The following is a 22,399-nucleotide window of genomic DNA, read 5'->3' on the forward strand; positions in this document are numbered from 1 at the left end:
TTGTGTTAATCCACATAAGAAGCCACAGAAAAGAGGTCCTTCTTGAGAGGCCAAGAGAAATCAAGTCTGAGAACCAAATGGCTTGCAGGTGAGGCATGGAAAGTTGTAAGGAAAAGACATCTGAGAAGGATGGGTCACCTTCAGCATTCCATCTGGAACCTCGAGGTCTCTTGATGCTTTTGTTCAGAGGCCTGTCTTAATCTCCATCAGCTGGACCAATGCCCTACCCCAGGGGAAAAGGGTGTCGGGAGGGCCAAGCTCAGAGCACCATATTCCACCACTTGAAGGGGAAGGGTTTCCGGCGCACGTTGGTGCCACAGTGCACCTCCCCATGCAGCATGTGGTATGGGGTAAAATCGTCGATGAAAGTGCAGTGCAGGCCCAGAGGTTCCAGCAGGGACCGCACCTTCTCCTCCAGGCAGCAGCGGCCGTTGATGATGGGTCCGAAGGGCTTGGGGATGCCTAGGTATTTCCCCAGCACCAGCATGTTCACCTGCAATCCAGGGTGGGTGGGGAAGCAGTATTCTATCATCAGGCTCCCACCTTCAACAACCAGACCCCTACCTGGCAGGACCTGGCCCTCTAACCTGTCTTGGGCACCTTGATAATAGCTACTTGCCCTTTCATGTGGGGTGTGAAGGGAACTTGAGCTAGTAAGATTTCTAGCCACTGTGGATATCATTGGTAGCATCTGCAGAGCTCAATGACACTTCTTCCTCTGATGACTGCTCTCCTTGTTGGTGCTACAGAAGCCAAGCTTCTTGGCTAGAGCTGATTGGACCAAGAAACTCATCTAACCCATGCTGGACCTATCAGATTCTCTCTCCTAGGTATTTGTAGTTGTCATTGTGGGAGAGTCTAGTCTCTGCCTGTGTCTGCATCTATATCCAGGATGGGTAGTCATGTGCCTAGACTTCTCCAGTGATAGAGAAGCAATGGAAACCAAGCTGGAGAGAGAGAGAGACAGACAACCCTGCCCTGAGGTTTTACAGCATCTTTATATCCTTGTATTGTGTCTCCCTTTCTAGCTAAGCAAGCTTGAGTGACCTCTCTGTTCCTTGCAAACACAAGAGCCTGAACAATTGCACAGCTTCTAGGGAAACAGACATAATTGCAGGGCTGCCTTAAACATGAAGGCTGCAAGAGAAGTAATGAGAGGCTTTGTAGCAATTAGGGAAATCAAGGGGAAGGAGGCAAAAGCTAGCCAGAAAGGGGAAGGAAATGTGTGGGAATGAAGCAATAGGGATGTGGACAGGCTCCCCCAAAGGCTTGGAAGATGAGCCACTTGCATTCCTGAGAGGATAAAGCAGGAGCCAGGAGTCTGGTGATCTAGAGCAACTCCCAGTGTGGTCCTCAGATGGGCTTCAGCATCGCTTGGATGCTTGTTAGAAAGGCAGCGGCTTCTCAGGCCCCACCCCAGACCTGCTGATCCAGAACCCTGGGTGGGGTCCCAGCCACACAGGTGTTTCAGATACCTGCCAAAAGTTTGGAAGTATTAGAGGCAAAGCCCACAAGTCTCACTCAATTAAAGGACACCTCCTCTATGAAGCCTTCTGGGGTCTCTAGTCCCATCTCTCAAATCAGAAATACTTTTGTCCTGCCTCTGAAGTTTCATATCACTTTATTACAGTGTCAGATTTCCTAACAAGCAAGTTAAGCATGGGTTTACTTGTGCTTACTCTAGTGAACGATTTCACATTTTTTCACCACATCAAAAGATTCTACTTCTGGTCTGGCTGACATCTGCCTGTCTCCCAAACCCACAGCACCTCCCTACGGAATCAAAACCTCTTTCAAATTTACAATCCCCGACAGGGATGCAGGATTCCTTGTGCTTACATATTAGTCTATAGCAAACAGTGTCTTTCACATGTTTTTCACCACATGTAAGTTGTTCACTACAGATTAGTGAGTAAGCAGAAGTAAGCCTGTGCTTACCTTACTCATTAAAACCCCTGTTTTTACCTTCCTAGATCATTGAGACAGGCCCCCATTGAGCTGATTAGACTATACACCCCTTGAGAGCAGGGACAAGCCTTAATCATCTCCGTACCCCACAGGGTACCCTTGATAAGTGTGGAACAGCTGTGATTCCAGAGAAAGTGGGTAGCAGTGTTTCACACACATACCCCATGCAATCATTCATTCACTCCCCAGCTATTGCGTGGGTCCCTGGGAGGAAGGAGGGGTCCTTCTCTGATGTCCACTGACTGAGATCATGGTCAATGAGCATTCTGCAGTGACCATAATAGAACCTCTGGTTCTTCCCACCACCCGCTCTTCTCCCACAATTCCAGACACGCCTGAGACCACCCCTGTGGGTGGCCCACGACATTAAGGCCTGGTGGGCACCTCTCACGCTTCCACCTCACCAGGTCTGGGAAGAAGGCTGCCGCCTTTTTCGAGTCTGTCTTGAACAGCTGAGGAATATCAATGATGTCACCGTCAGTTAGGCCCAGTTCTCGCTTTAGCACCTCTCGGTTCCAGTCAATGCAGCTCTGAGGGTGGGGTGGGGAGAGGCAGAGTTGGGGAACACAAGGTGTGTTGAGGGGACCCCAGAAATCAAGTCTGGTTGAGAAGAGGGGGCTGTCCAACAGCCCGTTCAAACAAACCATATCTTGATGTTTTTCAGTAAAATCTGTCTGTTCTGTGCCTAGTCCTCGCAGTCCTATCCTTCCAGTTTGGCTAAAAATGAGAGTGGTCCAGAGTTCCATCTAACAACTCTGCATTCTGCTCTAGATTCCTCACTCCTTGGTGGTAGTGGTGGTAAGTGCTATTGAGTCGGTTCTGGCCCATAGCAACCCTGTATCAGGTTTCTGAGGAACTGCTGGTGGGTTTGAACCATCGATCTTGCAGTTAGCAGTCCAGTGCTTAACCTACAGCATTACACCAGAAGTCCTTAAGGGATCTCATTCAGTGGAATGGCTTAAAGAATCTTCTATTCACTGATCACTCTCACTAAGTTCTTTCTCTGGCCCAGCCTCCTTCCTGAGTTCAGACTTACAGCCGACTTTGCATCTTTACTTGGATGTCTAATAAGCATATCAATTGTAACATGTCCAAAGGCAAATCCTTTATAAATCCTTTTAAACTCTTCTCCAGTTACCCAGCTTGAGGTGCCACCTGATGCCTGCTGGAACCTACTGCCACCTCCCCACCTCTCCCCCAGTGATATATTCTCAACACAGCAAACAGAGAGCAAGTTTTCAGTCCTAACTAAAAGCAGGTCCCTCCTCCAATGGCCTGGCATCTCACCCAGAGTCACAGTCACCCAGGCCTCCCCTCACTCCACTTCAGCCTCCTGGCTTGTCCCTGTGTTCCAGTCCAAGCCTCAGGGCCATTGCCTATGCTGTTCCCTCTGCCTGGAATGCTTGTCCTCCTCATGTATATGAGACTTCCTGAGCAATTTCCAGCATGAGTTTCCATGAAGCTGTGAGTCTTGGACTTCCATCCCCTGCCCCGTACCAGTCACACCCACCCTGTATCCCTAAATCACCGAACTTGTACCTGCACAAATTTATTGTAGCTAATGAGTTTTCCATTGGAGAGGACCTGGTTGATCGAGATGGGTGTGATCTTCCCATGACCTGTGAAGGGGAGAGAGGCATGAGGGAGGGACAGTAGCAAAGCCAACAGTAAAGATTACCTGCTATGGCAGGCAGGTCATGGTCAAGGTGACAGCTCTGTGACTTGTCTGGGTGTGGGCGGAGCACTGACCGATAAAGCATGGCTTGGTCATGGTGCAAATCTGGGGTGTGAAGAGTGTGAGAGTCAGGCTGCCACAGCGCTATAGACTTTAGACTTCTATTTGAGTTCACAGGACGTGATGTTACCTTTCACTGGAAATTTACAAGTACCCCAGGGCATTGGGTGAAGATTGCTGGTCCTCTGGTTAGTGGGGGAACTGGATCTGTTCCTGCCTGTCCACCAGTGCTTGTCCTGGGGACCCAGTAAAGGAGTGAGACACCATTGGGCCCTGTCCCTGCAGAAGGTGAATGCATGACAAAGAGGCTCCCCAGAAACCCAGCTTTCTTGGCCTCTTGATGGGGTGCCCGTGGAGACAGGGCTGGACAAGGAAGGGGAGGTTAGAGCCAACTGCCAGTACTGTTCATGAACCAGTCACTGTGCATAGGCCCTGAACTAGGAGCCCTCAGAATCTCCTTTAACGCTCCCTGTGACCTCTCCAGGGCCACCCCATCATCCCTGTTCCCCAGTGGAGGAGGAAGCGAACTCTCGCCTCCCATGAAGGAGACTCGGGGGCTATTCCCAGCCGGTGCCCCCGTCTGTCAGAGCAGCTTGCGTGTTGTTATGAAGCTGAACAGGTTTCACAGGAACTTCTGGAGTAAGATGGGCTGAGAAAGATCTGGTGATCTACCTTAGAAAACTGGCCACTGAAAGCCCTGTGGACCACAACGGCCGGACCCACAGCCCATTATGAGATGGTGCAGGACTGGGTAGTGTTTTGTTCTGTTGTGCACAGACTCACGGAGGACACTGAGGATCCGAGAAAGAGAGAGAGAGAGAGAGAGAGAGAGAGAGAGAGAAGTACTTGTCTAAGGTCATGATTCAAAGTCAAGCTCCGGGCTCATCAAAGTGCCCGAGTCAAGACCAAGAGAAAAAAGTGTGCTTCCCCAGCACCCCCACACATCTGGGGGCTCCACATCCCCTCCATCCCACTTGGAGTCACAATTGGGGTTGAGTTCACAGCTTGATCACATTCTAGCTGAGAGCTTTGGGTCAGTGAGTAACCTTCTCTGAGCCTTGAATTCTTGGGGAGAATGAAGGGGGTGTGACCGAATGGCTTCCTCACAAGTTCTTGTGATGAGCACCTGAGATGATGTATAGGAAGCACAGAGCACGGGTCTGGCACTCAGTAGGTGCCTATTCAGGTCCACTGGCTCCGTGGCTGAAAGACGCTTTGGTCACAGCCCTGATGGTGTGATAAGGTATTGCATCTTCTATACCCGATGTGCTAGGTCCCTGGGTCAGAGGTTGGCAAGAGATTCAATCCAGCACATTGCCCACAAAAAACACCCAGGCACAGCCAGGGACAATTGCTGCCTCACCCCATTCTGTGATGCTACTGAGGGACTGTGTGCCCAACCCCTTCCCTCCCTGTGCCAGGCTTCTGCTGGGGGTGATGGGGGTGAGGAATGGGCATCCCAGGGAGGTCTGGAGGTGGCAGAGGTGGGCTTCTTTAGGAGCCAACTCTAACTCTCCAATAAACACTTTACTGATCTATCCAACTTCACTTACATATCACAAAACCCAAATTGTTAAGAATTTCATAAAACACTTAGCCCCGAGCTGAGTGTTTTATGAAATTCTTTCTGAGTGTCCCCTGGGTGAGCTGTACTTGTCATGAGCCTGTGGAGCCTGCCATGTCCCCATGATGCCCACCCCAAGCCTACCGCTCACCCCTGTGTTTCCTACTTCAGATATGCAGGGCAGCTGGGGATCATGGGGCCAGGAAAGAGGGCAGAAGTAAGGCATGTAATGGCAGGAGGGAGGTATCCCATATTTGGTACAGCAGCCTGGCTTTAACGTTTGCCAACCCTTTTCAAATGACAACTTGTCTTACATCAGGTAAGGGGTGAGGAAGCTGGGAGCTGTTACCCACCAATAACCCCTTCGAATAGGAGCGCCTTTCCATGGCCCCACTTCTGCTTTTCCTGGAAGAGTCTGAAACAGGCGTCGGGGCTGGCCAGCAGCAACCGGAAGCCCTGTGTGGAAAGAGCAGAGTCAGCTGAGCCCCCTGATTCACATGGCCCTCTGGGGCTCAGTCCGGGCCGGAAAAAACCATGTTGGGCTGGGCAGGTCACCCATGTCCTCACCTTCCCATCAGGGGCAGGGACGAAGCTCAGAAACTCATCCACGTGGCCCACGGATAACCAGTCCACAAAGAGCTCCACAGGTGGCTGCACCCTCTGGGCATGGAGAAAGTCCCGTACCACCTGGGTGACCCTGCGGCCGATCGACCTGGATCCGTGAAAGTTTTTTTTAAAAAGTCACGTAACTAAAAAAAAAAATCTATGCAGAAAGTGAATGACCAGTATTCAAGATATTCATCATATCTGATTTTTAGAAAACTTTAAATATGCATTGGAAATCAATGAATGAATGAAATGACATATACACTCGTAAGTTACAGTCTTGAAAACTCAATGGAGCGCAGACCTGCTCTGCACTCATCGGATCACCACAAATCAGAATGGACTCAATGGCACCTAAGAGCAGCAACATATATGTATACATACAATTCACCCCAAGGAGTTATCTGGGAGGTGGACGCATGGCAGGGTAATGACCCCCAGAGTCCCACCAGACTGGTGAATCTTCAGAACTGTCCTCTACTCCCACATTCAATTCCCTGGGCCTGGGAAGTTCTCCCTTGAGTTTAACTTACATCCCTCTTGCTGCAGCCTCACCTTTGGGCATCAGTGCGGAGAGAAGTGTACAAGATCACCCTAGAAGTACTTTCTAGCCTCTTCATTTTGTCCATGAATTTAAACTGCTTTCCTCAATTACATGGCCCACATTTCCTCTTTCTATGGGATCACATGTTTCTATGGGATTACATATGTCTAAAGGATCACATAGTTGAGGTCAGTTAATCCCATCCCACCCTCATTTCCAAAGCTTGATTCTTGATCCTGGTTGACTTTGGTTGGCTCATTTCTCGGTCTATTCCACAGAAAATAACATTATGACATAATTAATTCCCTTTCTTTTCCACCAGTGCCCGTGTGTCTCATGTTGAATAATACACCACTTATTACTCTCCCCGTGTGTGACTGCCATTGGACTTTTTATGCCTTATACCTCTTTTCCCTGCTCTTAGGATATGATCAGATATTAGTCATTTACCTTGCAGTAAGAATAAGCTTTGACGTACATGGAATTTCTCCCAGGGCTGCTGAGACTTGCAGCTGTGATTTTTAATTGGTGGGATCTGTTATGAGGACCAGCTATTTATTTTCAGAACTAGGAAGGAGCCCTAAGACTGGTCCTACCCTTCCTTCCTTTCCCCTGCTTACTCTTCCTTCTGGATCTATTTGTAAAATGAAGAGGTTGGACCTGTGATGTCATTATGGTGGTGCTACCTAGTTTGATAATTCACAGTGTCACCTCCAATTCCATGGGTGAGGCTGGCCATCAAACCCCACCCTGACTGGCAGGGGAGGGGGGAGTTATACATCATACTAACACTCCCCTGAGCGTGGGCCTACTGGAGACCCTGAGGTCAGTTTAGTGTCTTGTCTCTTAGGTCTCTGTCATTTGAGCTTCCTCAAACTCCCCAGGACAAGTGTACACAGTGCTTGGTGACAGCCCACACCTCCAGCACCCAGTGGGGTACAATGGTCCCTCACCAACTCCACCACCACCCTCACCCTCAGCCTTCACCCCCCCGGGCATTTCTCCCATTCCTCTCTCACCCAGGCAGGTTGCCCCCAATGAGGATCCTCCCCAAAGGGTATTCTTTTCCATTTGCCACCACTGGGGGGCTGACTTCCAGGTTCCCAAAAGAGTCCAGACCACTCACAGACTTGTCTCGTGGTTCCCGAGTCACATAGCCGAAATCTGGACCCTGGTGGGGGAAACTGAATCAGATGTTGAGGTATTTTTTTGGAACCAAGACGAGCATGAACCATCTTGCTGTTTAAACACAGGGCAGAGACAACCTACCCATTCTACAGGTGGTGGCACTGAGTCAAAGGCAGGGGTGTAGCCTAATGGGCATTTCCTGCCTGCACAGCAGGTTGGGAAGTGTTCAGGCCCTGCTGCCTTAGACAGGTTGTGTTATTCTCCAAGGAGACAGCAGGAGGTCTCCGCTTACTCAGAGCCCAAGGTCATGGCCACACCAGCCTCAGGCCCTTAACCTCTGTACCACCTTCTTGCCAAGTCCAGCCCAAGGGCAGGTATCTGTCTGCAACAGAGCAGACTCAGTCTCAGTCTTTCTCCTCCAGAAAAGGGGAGAATTCACCAGGGCCATCTCCTCATATGAACTTCGTCAGCATCGAGGTCCAGGTAAGAGCTCCTAACACCTATATGGTCCAGCGTGGGGTTGAAAGGACCTCCATCCACTTTCTTCATGAACCAACTTGCTGTTTAAAGATAGGGCAGGGGGCCTGGCCAGCAACACCATCTTCACTGTTTTCATTATTATCATTGATAATAATAATATTGGCTCCCCCTGTGATAGTGTTTTCTGTGGTATTATTAAAGCTGTACCCACATCCTGAAGCTAAAGATATCATTTTTAGTGGTGAGGAATCTGAGGTTAAGAGTGGGGGAAGCAACTCGTGCAAGGCCACACAACACATGCTTGTCCCAACCTCAAAGCCTGTGTTCTTAACAACTGCATTGTCCTGCCTCCCCATCTAGAGCTGCCAGATTGAGCAGATAGAAATATAGGGCAACTAGTTAATTCTGAATTTCAGCTAACCAATAAAATTTTATTACTAAAAGATTTCCCAGGCAATATTTGACTGATTGGCAGTTGGGAAATATGGTCTTGGTGATAGAAAAAACACCGGAGATTGCATGATAGAATTTTGCAAGACCAAGGACTTATTCTTTGCAAATATCTTTTTTTCAACAACAGAAATGACAACTGTACACGTGGACCTCCCCAGATGGAATAAAAAGAAATCAAACTGACTGTATCTGTGGAAAGAGATGATAAAGAAGCCCAATTTGTTGTTGTTAAGTACCGTGGAGTCGGTTCCAACTCATAGCGACCCTGCATAGGGTTTCCGAGGCTGTAAATCTTTACGGGAGCAGAACACCTTATCTTTCTCCTGAGGAACCACTGGTAGTTTCCAACTGCTGACCTTGAGGTTAGCAGCCCAACTCGTAACCACATGCTACCAGAGCTCCTTAAAGAAGCCCAATATCATCAGTTAAAACAAGGTCAGGGACTGACTGAGGAATAGATCATCAATTGTTCTCATGCAAGTTAAAGTTGAAGCTCAAGAAAATGAAAATAAATCCACAAGAGTCAAAATAAGACCTTGAGTGTATCTCTGACTTTAGAGACTGTCTCAAGAACAGATTTAATACACTGGACAGTAATGGTCAATGACACCAGGGCAACTTACATGAAGAAACCAGAAAGTCATTAAAAAGACAGGAAAGAAAGAAAATACCAAAGTGAATATCAGAAGGAACTCTAAAACTTGCTCTTAAGCACAGAGTAACCAAAGCAAATGGAAGAAGTGATGACGTGAAAAAGCTGAACAGATTTCAAAGGACAGGTTAAGAGAAAGTAAATTATTGTAATGAAATTTGCAAAGACCTGGAGCTAGAACACCAAAAGGGAAAACACGCTCAGTTGTTTCTCAAGCTGAAAGAACTGAAGAAGAGGAAAAAGAAAGTTAAGCCATGAGTTGGAATATTGAAGGAGTCCTGGTGTAGTGGTGTAGGATAAGCACTGGACTACAAGGTCGTTTTGAAGTGCAAGGCCAGTGGCTCAAAGTCCCCAGCTGCTCTTGGAAACTCTATACAGGGTCACTATGAATCAGAGCTGACTTGACAGCAATGTAGGAGAAATATTAAACGATGCAGGAAGCATCAAGAGAAGATGAAAGGAATATATATAGTCACTGTACCAAATGCACTGGCTGATGTTCAACCATTTCAGAAAGTAGCATCTGATCAAGAACCCATAGTATTGAAGGAAGAAACCCAAGCTGTTCTAAAAGCATTAGTGAGAAAAAAGCTCCAGGAATTGATGAAATACAAATGGAAATGCTTCAACAAGCAATGTATCACTGGAAGCACTCACTCGTCTATGCCAAGAAATTTGGAAGACAGCTACCTGACCAACTAACTACAAGAGATCTGTATGTGTGCCTATTCCAAAAACAGGTGACTTCACAGAATGCGGAAATTATTGAACAATATTTATTAATAGCAAAAGCTAGTAAAGGGAACACTAACTTGTCCCCATGTGGAACTTGTACATAGGCAGTTGTCCAAGTAGAACATGAGGATATTGCCTGGTTTACAATTAGGCAACGTGTACTCCGGGGTTGTGTCCTTTCACCATACTTATTCAGTCTGCATGCTGAGCACATGATCCCAGAAGTGTGAGGATTTCTCATTAACAATCTGTGATATGCAGTTGAGACACGCTTGTTTGCTGAAAGTGAGGCAGACTTGAAGTAGTTACTTTTGAAAATCAACAACTACAGCCTTCAGTATGGATCCCACTTCATCATGGAAATAAAAAAAGGCAGAATCCTCACAACTGGACCAGTAAACAACATAATGAGACACAGAAAATACTGAAGTTGTCAAGCATTTCATTTTACTTGGATCCACAATCAATGCTCATGGAAACCACCGTGGAGAAATCAAACGGCGTGTAGCACTGGGCAAACCTGTGGCAACAGATCTCTTTAAAATGTCCAAAAGCAAAGATGTCACTTAGAAGACTAAGGTGTGTCTGACTCAAGCCATGATGTTTTCAATCACCTCATAAGTACATGCATAAGCTGAACAATGAATAAGGAAGATAGAAAAAGAATTGATGTCTTTGGATTATGGAATTGGCTGTGGATGAATGTCTGTGGACCATCAGAAGAATGAACAAATCTATGTTGGAAGAAATACAACCAGAGTGCTTCTTAGAAATGAAGATGGTGAAACTTCATCTCACATATTTTGGACATGTTATCAGGAGGTGCGAGTCCCTGGAGAAGGACATCATGCTTGGCTAAGTATTAAGAGGGTCAGCAAAAAAGAGGAAGACCCTCAATGAGATGAATTGACACAGTGGCTGCAACAATGGACTCAAGCATGACAACAATCGTGGGCATGGCACAGGACTGGGCAGTGTTTTGTTCCATTATACATAGGGTTGCTATGAGTAGGAATGGACACCCCAGCACCTAACAACACAGCTTACACAAAAAGTTATTTGTAGCTTATCTGAAATTCAAATTTAACTGATGTCCCTTAGGCAAACCTACCCACATCCCCAAAGAAAGAGGTTCCGTGTGTGCCCTCAGGGTAATGTTTCCTTGGCCCTCATGGCTGGGCAGTGACCAGGACCACTCACCAAGATTCGTTTGTAAGGGAAGTCCTGCAGTTCCCCATTCCTCGGGGAGTCAAAGACCACTGGAAAGGTCTTGTGTGGTGCCTGAATGTAGCCCAGCTCCATCTCGTCCTGTGAATGGGGAGAGATGCCACCTGTAGTCAGTGAACAGCTTTGCCCACTGGTTCACACTAGGCACTTTGGGGAAGACCTGTCTCCATGAGTTCTGTCTCAGGCCTGGGTCAGCAGATTCATGATGTCTGCTGGACAGAGCAAGAGTTGGAGACCCAAACAGGGTCATCCGGTAAAACAGAGACAGGAAGTGGAAGAGAACATAGGAGCTTTTGGAGATGTTTCTGTGCTTGCCTGGGCAGGGCAGTCACAGAAAGCTACTCACTGACCTGACTTGGTCAAGCAGGTCAGTTGGCCATCAACTGATACCTCTGGCCTCCATAAAAGTTCCCGAGGGTTTGGTGGCTAGATGGGCCAAGGGAACCTGAAGGGGTGCAATCTGCCTCCTTCTCAGACCCACAGACTCACCCAAATCAATCCTGGCCTCTCTCGGTGTACAGGTGGAGATGGCCCAGTCTGGCTGAAGTACCATCCAACAAGAAGTTCACTCACTGTGTGCCTGGTCCAGCCTGAAGCGCCATTTTGTTTTTGTTTTTTGGAGTATGTTTAGAACTAATTTTTCTTAATTATTTTTGTTCAGAACACGCACCAATTTAAGTGTCTACATGTGCAATTCTGTGATGCTGATTACATTCTCCGAGTCATGTAATCATTCTTAGCCTCCTTTTCTGAATTGTTTCCACAATTTACATAATTTCATTGCCTCCTAAGGTTCCCATTAATCTTTCAGCCTGCTGTTAGCAGTATGATTCCATGTGGTGTTGTTGTGTTGTTAAGCACCACTGAGTTGGTATCAGGTTTCTGAGGAGTGTTTGTTGGGTTTGAACTGTAGACTTTGAGGTTAGAAATTCAGAGCTTATCTTACAGCACCACACCAGACTCCATACAGATAGTTGATCCTATATAAATAGTTCTTAAAAGGATACCATGTTTGGTAAGGTGGAGGGTCAGAGGAAAAGAGTAAGACCCCCAATGAGATGGACTGGCCAAGTGGCAGCATCAATGGGCTCAAGCGTGGCAACTATAGTGAGTTGGCCCAGGATTGGGCAGTGTTTCATTTCTGCTGTGCATAAGGTCACTATGGGTCGGTACCGACTCGATGGCACCTAATAACAACAACAACAAAAACGCACAATGCTCAAAGCAGACATTCTCTACTAAAGCTAAAGTATTGTTTGGTTTTCAGGAGATTTCAGGGGATGTTTTGGGTCTAAGATCTAAAGATGATCAAAAAACCATGTGGCCCTAAGTTCTTAATAAATGTCAACTCCCTTAATCACATGACTTCCTTATTCAGGAGGCACTGTTGTTGTTGTTAAGTGCCGTCAAGTTGATTCCGACTCATAGTGACCCTGTAAACAGGGGTGGGGAAGTTTTTTTGCTGCCAAAATTTATAGCATCATTCACAGAACATACAAAATTATCAACTTAAAAATTAGTCTGTTTATTTGATCAAGCATTTAATGAACTCACCTCGAATGTGAGTCCTGGTGTGGCACTGCAGACTAATGTGCTAGACTGCAAAGTTGCTTAGAACCACAAGGTCAGTGGTTCAAGTTCATCAGCTGCTCCTTGGAAACCCTATATAGGCTCTCTATGTGTCTGAACTGACTCAATGGCACTTAACAACAACAACAACATGATGACTGGAGTCCTGGTGTGGTGCTGCAGGATAATGCGCTGGACTACAAGGTCAGTTTGAGGCTCAAGGTTGGCAGTTCAAACCCACCAGCCACTCCTTGGAAACCCTATACAGAGTCTCTATGGGTTGGAACTGACTTGACGGCACTTTAAAATAACATTATAGATGAAAGAGCCATGGTGGTACTGTGGGTTACGCATTTGGCTGCTAACCGAAAATTTAGCAGTTCAAAACCACCAGCTGCTCTGAGGGAGAAAGATGAGACTGTCTGGTCTCGTAAATATTTACAGTCTCAGAAACCCTATGAAGCAGTTCTACTCTATCCTATTGGGTTGCTTGGAGACAGAATTGACTTGAGGCAGCGGGTAAAAAAGTGAGGGGTAGGAGATCTAGTTACTTGTCCAAGGGTACACAGCTGGTCATTGGATCCAAACCCAGCCTGGATCCACTTCAGTGTCCTGACCTCCAGCCAAAATGAAAGTGCCTGAGCTTGGCATTCAAGGTCTCCCAACTCCAACTCTGCCCTGGCCAAACAACAAGTGACATTCACTCTCGTGCTTCCCACACCAGGGCCTTTGCAGAGCTGGTCCTCTGCCAGGATGGCCATCTTGTTCACCCTGATGGGGGTGCTTGAGTCCCATTACGGCACTGATTGCTCTATGGCCCCCTGCAAGCTCATGGATTATAGGGTTGAACATAATATATATATTTTAAACCCAGCTGCTGTTGAGTTGATTCTGACTTGTAGTAACCGCATGTGTGTCCGAGTAGAACTGTGCTCCACAGATTGCCAGGCCTTTCTTCCAAGGCACCTCTGGGTGGAATTGAACCTGCACCCTTTAGCAGCCAAGCATGTTAACCAGTTGCACCAATTATTAAACAACAAAAACATTACCACTGAGTGGATTCTAAATCCCAGAAACCCTGCAGAATAGCACACAATGGTCTGCAGTAAGCACTTGCGAAATAGCAAAAATCAGTATCAGAGCATCCATAAAGTCTTGTCAGCCTTCCACCAATCCCCACTTGTCGTCATCGCACACCCTGTCCTGTCTTTGGGCACAGGAAGGGGGTTTGTCCTGATCACTTCCCAGACCATCCTTCTTGGCCTCAGGACAGTTGAGGTGTGGGACCAGATGCCTTTGCTGGGGGGAAGGAAGGCTGTCCTGTGCACTGTATCATCCCTGGTTTTGTGCACTAGATGCCAGTAATACCACCACCCTCAGTATGACAAAAAAAAAAAACAACCTGTGCCCAGCTGTTGCCACATGCTCCCTGGGGGGCAGAATTAGCTCTCTTGCAAACCACTGGTTTAGACTATTGAGGGCAGGGAGTGAGTGTCCACACCTCTGCCCTCTCCGATCCAGTGGGTGAGTGGGTGTTGAATCTAGTGGCAGTGGGTCTCCAGAAAGTTCTAGAGAGATGGGAAGAGTTCTGGGGTCAGAACTAGAAAGAGCAGGAGCCTGGAGGAAGATCACAGCGCCAGGCCATCCTGGATCCTTCCCAGTGGCCATTGTTTAGGACAGTTCAACCTTTTCCAGCAGGACAGTGGCCTGACTGGGCCCTGCTTGGTGACCATTGTTACCTGAATCCAGCGGTCATTTCTGTTCTCATCCTGTGGACAGATGGTCAGCTTGCAACCGGCCTTCTCAGCCAGCTCCGCCACTGCTTTCACAAAACACGTGTTGTTCCTCACACTGCGGACAAGTCCAGGGAGAGTGGCTAAGGTGCTGAAACCACTGGGGCCACCAGAACCAGAAAGACGCCACCACCCCCTCAGACTCACCGGCACACGTACACCTCCAGTGGCGGCAGGGTACTGGGTGTCATTATCCAGGGTGCCACTCGGAACACCACAGTGTCAGTGAAGATTGGGGTCTCAGAGAAATCCTGCAGGAGGACCAGAGGGGAAAGAGCATTGGACTCAGAGTCCAGGGGCCTGGGTGCAAGTTCTAATCCCACTACCTTCATCCCTGAACAAATTGATTGCTTCTCTGAGTCTTCATTTCTGGAGAGGAACCAGCTGGGTGGTTGAGAAGTCCCAGGGATGTACCATCTTGCTGACCACCCCCTTGCCCACCCACCCCATACCTCATTGGAGTTGTCCAGCAGGGTGACATGGAAGGAGATGAGCCCAGAGAAGCCAGAATCAGGGAAGCTGAGACCTTCCACTAAGAAGCGTTCCTCGTCCTCATGGAAGTGGGGCACCACATATGACACTTTGTCCTGTCCCAGCACGTGGTGGTAGTTTTCACATTCGTCCTCAGGACCTAGAAGTTGGATGGGGGAATGGCAGCTGTGATTCCTAGTGGGCCGGTAATAGACATAAGAGCTTCACTAACCAGAGAAATGCATACTGAACAGCTTCCGCCTCTCATCTCACTCCGGCAGACGTGAGAAAGGTGAATAATAGCCAGTGCTGGCGAGGATGCGGGGAGAGGACATTCTCTTCTAAGACGGCTGGTCAGAGCTACTTTGGAGAGCAGTTTGGTAGAATCTAACCCAGGGTGGCACAAGATGTCGACTACAAGCTGAAAAGTTGGCTGTTTGAACCCACCCAGAGGCATGTCAGAAGACAGGTCTAGGGATTTTCTTCCAATAGGTTTCAACCTTAAAAACCTTATGGGGGCAGTTCTACTCTGCCCACATGGGACCTTCATGAGTCAGAATTAATTCAATAACAACTAATAACAACAACAAAATCAAAAAGTAGTGTGCTTACCTCCCTAACCCAGCAGTTTCATTTCTAGGTATCTTTCTTATAGAAATATCTATGTGCACAAGCTCACAAAGTATCTGTACAAGAGAATTTGAGGGTCAGCCCGTCATTCCTCCAGCAAATATTTACTGAGCACTTGGCATACACCGTCTACACTCTGGACTTGGGGTACAGCTTGAGCAAGGTCCCTTGTTCAGGGGACTTGCATTAAAATCAAAGCCCTGCAAACAACTGTGTGTTCCTGGGGTAGATAAATTACAGCACTTCTGTGTGTGGGAATACTGTACAATTGGAGAAGAGGATGGAACAAATCAAAATAAATACACAGAGTCTGTCTTGAGCATTGTGTTCTTTTAAAGGACTATCTGGGATCAATTGACAACAGAAAACTTGAAAGATTTAGCAGGGAAATTGGGGGGCAGTGTATTTGTGTGTGACTGGGAAAAGGACAGCTTGGAAAAGGAGGGTGAGAATGGCTGGATAATTCAGTGAATGTCATCAGTACCACTGGATTGTGCACGCCAAAGTTGTAGAATTGGTGTCCCTTCTGTTACATAAATAGAAAGATGTTGTTGTTAAGTACCATGGAGTCGGTTCCAACTCATAGTGACCCTGCACAGGGTTTCCAAGGCTGTAAATCTTTACGGGAGCAGAACGCCTCATCTTTCTCCCATAGAACCGCTGGTAGTTTCAAACTGCCGACCTTCAGGTTAGCAGCCCGAATTGTAACCACTACGCTACCAGCGCTCCTTAGAAAGATGGACTGCATATATATTCTTCAGAAGAAAAGCAGATTGTAAAGCAGACTACATACATACACATGCTTGAACACACACACATTTGAGTGGAGAGAGAGAGAAAAAACAGCCCAGAAGAATACATACCAAGTGGTTAACAATGACCACATTTTGAGAGTCAAATTTGGGGAGCAAGGGTAAAGAACGCTCATTTCTGACTTCATATATTTCTATAGTGCTCTGGTTTGGTTTTGGATATGCTGTTCTTGTTGTTTAGTGCCTTCAAGTCAATTCTGATTCATAATGACCCTCTATAGGGTTTCCATGGAGCAGCTGGTGGGTTTGAACCACTGACCTTGTGGTTAGCAGTCCAGTGCTTATCCTACAGCCCCACACCAGGACTCATTTTGGGGGTATGTTGTTGTTAAGTGCCGTTGAGTCGGTTCCGACCCATAGCAACCCTGAACAGGGTTTCTGAGGCTGTAAATCTTTACTGGAACAGAAAGCCTCATCTTTCTCCCGTGGAGCAACTGCTGACCTTAAGGTTCACAGCCCGATTCATAACCATTACGCTACCAGAGCTCCTTGGTTTGGGGTATTGTTGTTAAGTGCCATCGAGTCAGTTCCGACCCATAGCGACCCTGTACAGGATTTCCGAGGGTGTAAATCTTTACGGGAGTAGAAAGCCTCATCTTTCTCCCGCGGAGCGGCTGGTAGTTTCGAACCGCTGACCTTAAGGTTCACAGCCCGATTCGTAACCATTACGCTACCAGAGCTCCTTGGTTTAGGGTATAGTGCTTTTTAAATACGATGGCTAAAGTGCAACTGGCCCAAGTCACGGTCTTTTCCATCAGCTCATGTGTATACAAAAGTTGAATAGTGTCAAAGAAAGACAGGAGAAGAAATGGTATGTTCAAATTGTGGTGTTGGTGAAGAATATTGAGAGTACTGTGGACTGCCAAAGAAGCCAACAAATCCGTCTTAGAAGAAATGCAATCAGAATGCTCCTTAGAAGCTAGTAAGGTGAGACTTTAACTTGGTGCCTTTGGCCACATTATCAGAAAAGACCAATCCCTGTTCATGTTGTTGTTAGGTGTCGTAGATTTGGTTCCAACCTTACACACAACAGAACAAAACACTACCGGTCCTGCACCGTTCTCACAATTGTTGTTTGAGCCCATGGTTGCTGCCACTGCGTCAATCTTATTAGGAGTCTTCCTCTTGTTTGCTGACCCTCCACTTTACCAAGCATGATGTCCTCCAGTGACTGATTCCTACTGGCCACACATTCAAAGGAAAGCGCAATCCCTAGAAAGCAACATCATACTTGGTAGAGGAGAGGGCCAGCAAAAATGAGGGAAACCGTCACAGAGATGGCCTGAAACAGCAGCCGATACAGTGGACTCCGATGTACCAGTGATCATGAAGATGGCAAAGGCCGGGCAGCATTTCACTCTGTGATACATGACTCAGAGCCAGTTTGATGGTGATGCTGCCGGTTAACGCGCTGGACTGCAAGGGCGGTTTGAACAGCAAGGTCGGTGGTTCAAACTCACCAGCCGCTTCTAGGAAACCCTATACAGGGGCCACTGTGAGTCAGAATCAATTCAATGGTACTTAACAACATCTGTGTTGATCGATCTTTTGAAAACTGAGCATCTTGCTACTTGTATATGTGCGCATTTTTAAAAGGTGTTTTGTGTCCTTAATTTTATGAGTTGCGGTGATGGTACTACGGTTGTTTGCTTTTGAGGGATGAGCACTAAATTATGTCAAGGGCAAACCCCATAATGTCTGGCTTTAACATACTTCAACAGAGAGGACAGGGATAGATAAGGGAAGGGAAGGAGTCCACTGATGATTATTGACTCTGGATGCTGGGCATAGGGACTTCATTCCATCACTCTCTACTTTTGTGCGTTGTAGTCCTCAAAATTTCTAAAGGTACCTAAAATAAACATTGTAAATGCTTTTATCCAATAGCATGACCTCAGGTCAGATGCTGTGCTGAGAGATCTCAGTTGATCAACCCAAAGATCCCCCATCGAACTCTTCTTCCTCTGACCCCCAAGGTGTCTCCCGTGAGCCCTATCAGAGTCTGCCCACTCCAGGCTTCCTGGCAGCGAGGGGATAGAGCATGAACTCACCACAGGCATGGAAGACGCGTGCCCGCTGGGCATCATAGCTGGAGGTGTGGAGGACAAATTTGTGGTCATCAAAGAGGGCAGCAGGTCCCTGAGTCCGTAGGACCATGATGGACATATCTTCCAGGTCTGTGAAGACAGGCAGAGGGGTGGCAAGTCAGGGGGCACGGGGTCCTGGCCACTAGTTCATCCAACCCTCTGACCTGCCCATCTCCCTCCCCGGGAAAGCAGTCATAAGACCAACTCTGCCCATGCAAAGAAAACTGGAAATTATCAAGAGCAAACCCTGAAGACATATGTAAATGTGTAACAGGTTAAGATACATCATATCGCTCTGGGTCTCCATTTCCTCATCTGCTCAGAGAAACAAGAAAAGCAGACAGGTGCACAGGTGTCACACAGGTGAGGGTTCTAGTCTAGGCTCAGAGGTCACTCACTGTGTGACTCTAAGGAAGGCCTCGCCCCTACCCCCAAGCCTCAGCTTCCCCACTTGTGAAATGGGGAACAATGAAGCCCACATCTGAAGGGTACGGAACAGCCGACAACACACCCCAGGCCTTGCCGCATTGTTCCCATGGGGCCGTCAACTGAGGCACAGATAGACTTAGAAGAATGTGAGACATCACTAAAATTCAGATCAGAGGTTCTGGGGACATGGGATTTGGCATCAGAAGAGGACGGCCTGAAGCTCTCATAGACTGGCTGTGTGACTGCGGAAGTTTCCTCTGAGCTTCAGCGCCCTCCATCTCTAAATTGGGGTGATGATACCAGGAATCCAGCTGCTATCAAGTTGACTCCTACTCATGGCAACCTTAAAGTTGGAGTCCCTGGAGGGTAACTGAGCCGTGACCTTGGACACTATAAGGGCATGGACTGCCCTACCCCCTCACCTTGTAGGCAGCGAATTTTCTGGTCAGAGTTATCCCGTTTGCCATAGCTCGGATCATCCCGGTCACAGTTCACCAGCAAGACAGCTCCATGCCCACTGGGTCCCCAGACCCATTGTCGCTGTAAATGGAAAAGCATAGCAGATGTTGGGGCTCTAGCCAGATCTGCGCCTCCCCCTCCCCAGCTCCTGACCAGCCTCCTAATCTCATCTCACGCCCTTCCAGTGAAGCACCTGTTGGCAATGGCTCCCTATTGCCCACAACATCGAGTCCAAACTGCATAGCTACCTTATATGCTGTCTAAGATGTGTCTCCAAGGACCTCTGGTAGCTTAGTGGTTACGAGTTGGGCTGCTAACCTCAAGGTCAGCAGTTCGAAACTACCAGCCGTTCCATGGGAGAAAGGTGAGGCTTTCTGCTCCTATAAAGATTTACAGCTTCAGAAACCCTGTGCATGGTCTCTATGATTCAGAATCGATTCCATGGCACATAACCACCACCACCACCACCAAGCTGTGTCTCCAGGTAAGATCTTTCCCTCTCTCAAAAGACAACTTTCTGATTATTTGACCACACATCTCATACCACATTGGTCTCTCCATTCTTCCTTCCCTGCCTTTGCTCTTGCTGTCCTCTCCACCTGGAATGGCTCAAGTACACTTCCTTCCAGCAACTCTTCCTAGCTTCCTGAGTCCACCTTGAAATCTCTCTACTGTGAGCTCCCAGTTCATGAGGTGCCACCACAATTCAGCTCAAAGTTCTTTAAAGGCGTCATGCTTGCTAAAAGCAAAACCCAAGCCTTGCCATTTATTGTTGTTAAGTGCTGTCAAGTTGGTTCTGACTCATAGTGACCCTGTCTAGGGTTTCTGAGGAGTGACTGATGGGTTTGAACTGCAGACCTTGCAGTTCAAATCAACCTTGTGGTCCAATCTCCATTACCTTACAGCACTACACCAGGACACCTCTAGATCTGGAAGTCAGTTTGCTATGGTCCATGAGCCAAATGCAGCCCTCTGATAGTTATTGCAAATAAAATTTTATTGGAACATCACACTCATCTGTTTATATATTGTCTATGACTGTTTTGCAACACAATGAAAGAGTTGAGTAGTTGTGATGGAAACCATATGGATCACAAAGCTTAAGATGTTTACTATTTGGTTTTATAAAAAAGTTGTGGACCGCTGACCTAAACTGTAAGTCTAGAAGGGCTTTCCCCCTACAAATCAAGGCCTTGGCCAGGTCTGGATACATCTGTGCATGGTAATTCTTGGTGATGGCTTTTTCTCCTGGTGAAGGAAGGCCCCTGAAGTAGGCATCAGCTGAGAGCCAAAGGATGCTCGTAAAACCCTGTTCCTTCTTAACTCAAACTGGGAGCAGCTCCAAATGTCACTCCCCATTTCTGGACCCAGCCAGAGATACCATACCTTGTCCAAAAAGTTCCTGTCTCCTCTGCCCTCACAGTTCAGGTCACAATCCAGAGAGATATCTGCAGGGAAGAGACAGAGGTAGAATCAGTCCAGGGTCCCATGACACAGGACAGACCTGTGGCCTCCACCTGATGGCCTCCATCTTGGGGCCTGCCTGGGGTGGAGCAAGTATCAGTCTCTTCCAAGAAGGCACTGCCCAGTGGTGGGTGTCTGGAGCCTCCTTCCTGGGGAAAGTGGAAAGGGCATGAAAGTAGGGTCAGATCAAAGGCCCTGGCCAAATGCTGCCTCCTCCATGCAGGCTTCCCTGACCCTTCTCTCTGCATCCCCACCCTTGCTGTCCAAGCACACCCTGCACTAAGCCTGGATCATCCTGGGCCATTTTGTACTGGATGAAGCTGTCTTTCTATTTGGGATGTGTCAGTGAGCCTGCACTTTGGAGCCACACAGGCATGGATGTGGATTTGGACTTTGCCAATGACTGTGTGACCTTGGACAAGTCACCTAGCTCCTCTGAGGATAGGCTTCATCTTTCTCCTGTGAAGTGGCTGATGGGCTCCAACTGTCGACCTTGTGATTCTCAGTCCAGTGCTTATCTTGTGGAGCCATCACGCTTCATATATATATGTAAAAACATGAGCTTTGTGTGTGTATATATATGTTGTTGTTAAATGCTATCATGTTGGTTCCAATTTATAGCAACCTCACACATATTTGCTGTTGTTAAATGCTATGGAGTTTTTATTTCCACTTAAAAATTGTTAGCCTATCTGGAATTTATTTTTTTAATATAAGGTAGGGCTCTAAGCTTGTTTTGCCCACATGTTAACTGGCATGGGGTGGGGAGAGGAGAATGCCACCAAGTCATCGGTTTTGACTTACGTTACCAGAGCTCCTTGTTGTTGTTGTTGTTATGTGCCGTGGAGTCGATTCCGACTCCTAGCAACCCTGTGCAGGGTTTCCGAGGCTGTAAATCTTTTCGGGAGCAGAAAGCCTCATCTTTCTCCAGCGGAACAGCTGGTAGTTTTAAACTGCTGACCTTGCGGTTCACAGCCCAACTCGTAACCACTACGCTACCAGAGCTCCTTAGTGACCCTATATAGGGTTTCCAAAACTGTAAATCTTTATGGGAGCAGAAAGCCTGTTCTTTCTTCTATGGAGTAACTGGTAGATTCAAACTACTGAACTTGTGGGTTAGCAACCCAATGCATAACCTACTACGCTGCCAGGGCTCCTTGTTAACTACATGGGTATGGGTCTATTACTCAAGGGTTCTCCATTGGTTGCACTGGTCTGTTTATTGAACCCTGTACCAATGTCACACTGCCTTAAGTATATTGTCCCCTGGTACAGTTAATCTCTCCCTCTTGTTCTTCGAAATCTCCTGGGTTATCCTTTCCCTTAGCGCTTCCATATGTATTTTAGGATCAGCTCTCTAAAGCCATATTGAACATACAATGTTTGATTCCTTTCCACAGCTCTTAAACCTCTGTTCGGACAGCTTTTGTTGGTTGGTTGGTTTGGGTTTGTTTGTTTGTTATTTTTACTCCTTTGTCTTTCAGTTTGGGTAATTAACTTCTACTGACATATCTTCACGCTCAATTTTCTTTCTGTGGCTGTGTTATTGGCAAACCCACCAACGGCATCATTAATTTCTGTTATCACGACTTT

General features: G+C 47.3%; 1 protein-coding gene across 1 annotated transcript in view; it reads right to left on the bottom strand.

The window, feature by feature from the left end:
* Positions 1-259: 259 nt before the first annotated feature.
* PADI3 (peptidyl arginine deiminase, type III) overlaps positions 260-22,399 on the bottom strand; it is a 41,918-nt gene continuing 19,778 nt past the window's right edge. Inside the window, exons 4-16 of the mRNA XM_006866409.1 lie at positions 20,729-20,790; positions 19,306-19,423; positions 18,419-18,544; positions 14,907-15,085; positions 14,602-14,705; positions 14,401-14,512; positions 11,066-11,173; positions 7,437-7,588; positions 5,835-5,979; positions 5,621-5,723; positions 3,508-3,587; positions 2,373-2,498; positions 260-493 (exon numbers count right to left, since the gene is read on the bottom strand). Coding sequence (XP_006866471.1) covers positions 260-493; positions 2,373-2,498; positions 3,508-3,587; positions 5,621-5,723; positions 5,835-5,979; positions 7,437-7,588; positions 11,066-11,173; positions 14,401-14,512; positions 14,602-14,705; positions 14,907-15,085; positions 18,419-18,544; positions 19,306-19,423; positions 20,729-20,790 — 1,649 coding nt within the window. The remainder of the gene's footprint in view (positions 494-2,372; positions 2,499-3,507; positions 3,588-5,620; positions 5,724-5,834; positions 5,980-7,436; positions 7,589-11,065; positions 11,174-14,400; positions 14,513-14,601; positions 14,706-14,906; positions 15,086-18,418; positions 18,545-19,305; positions 19,424-20,728; positions 20,791-22,399) is intronic.

This window comes from Chrysochloris asiatica, unplaced genomic scaffold (assembly GCF_000296735.1).
Source record: "Chrysochloris asiatica unplaced genomic scaffold, ChrAsi1.0 scaffold00090, whole genome shotgun sequence".
NCBI lineage: Eukaryota > Metazoa > Chordata > Mammalia > Afrosoricida > Chrysochloridae > Chrysochloris > Chrysochloris asiatica.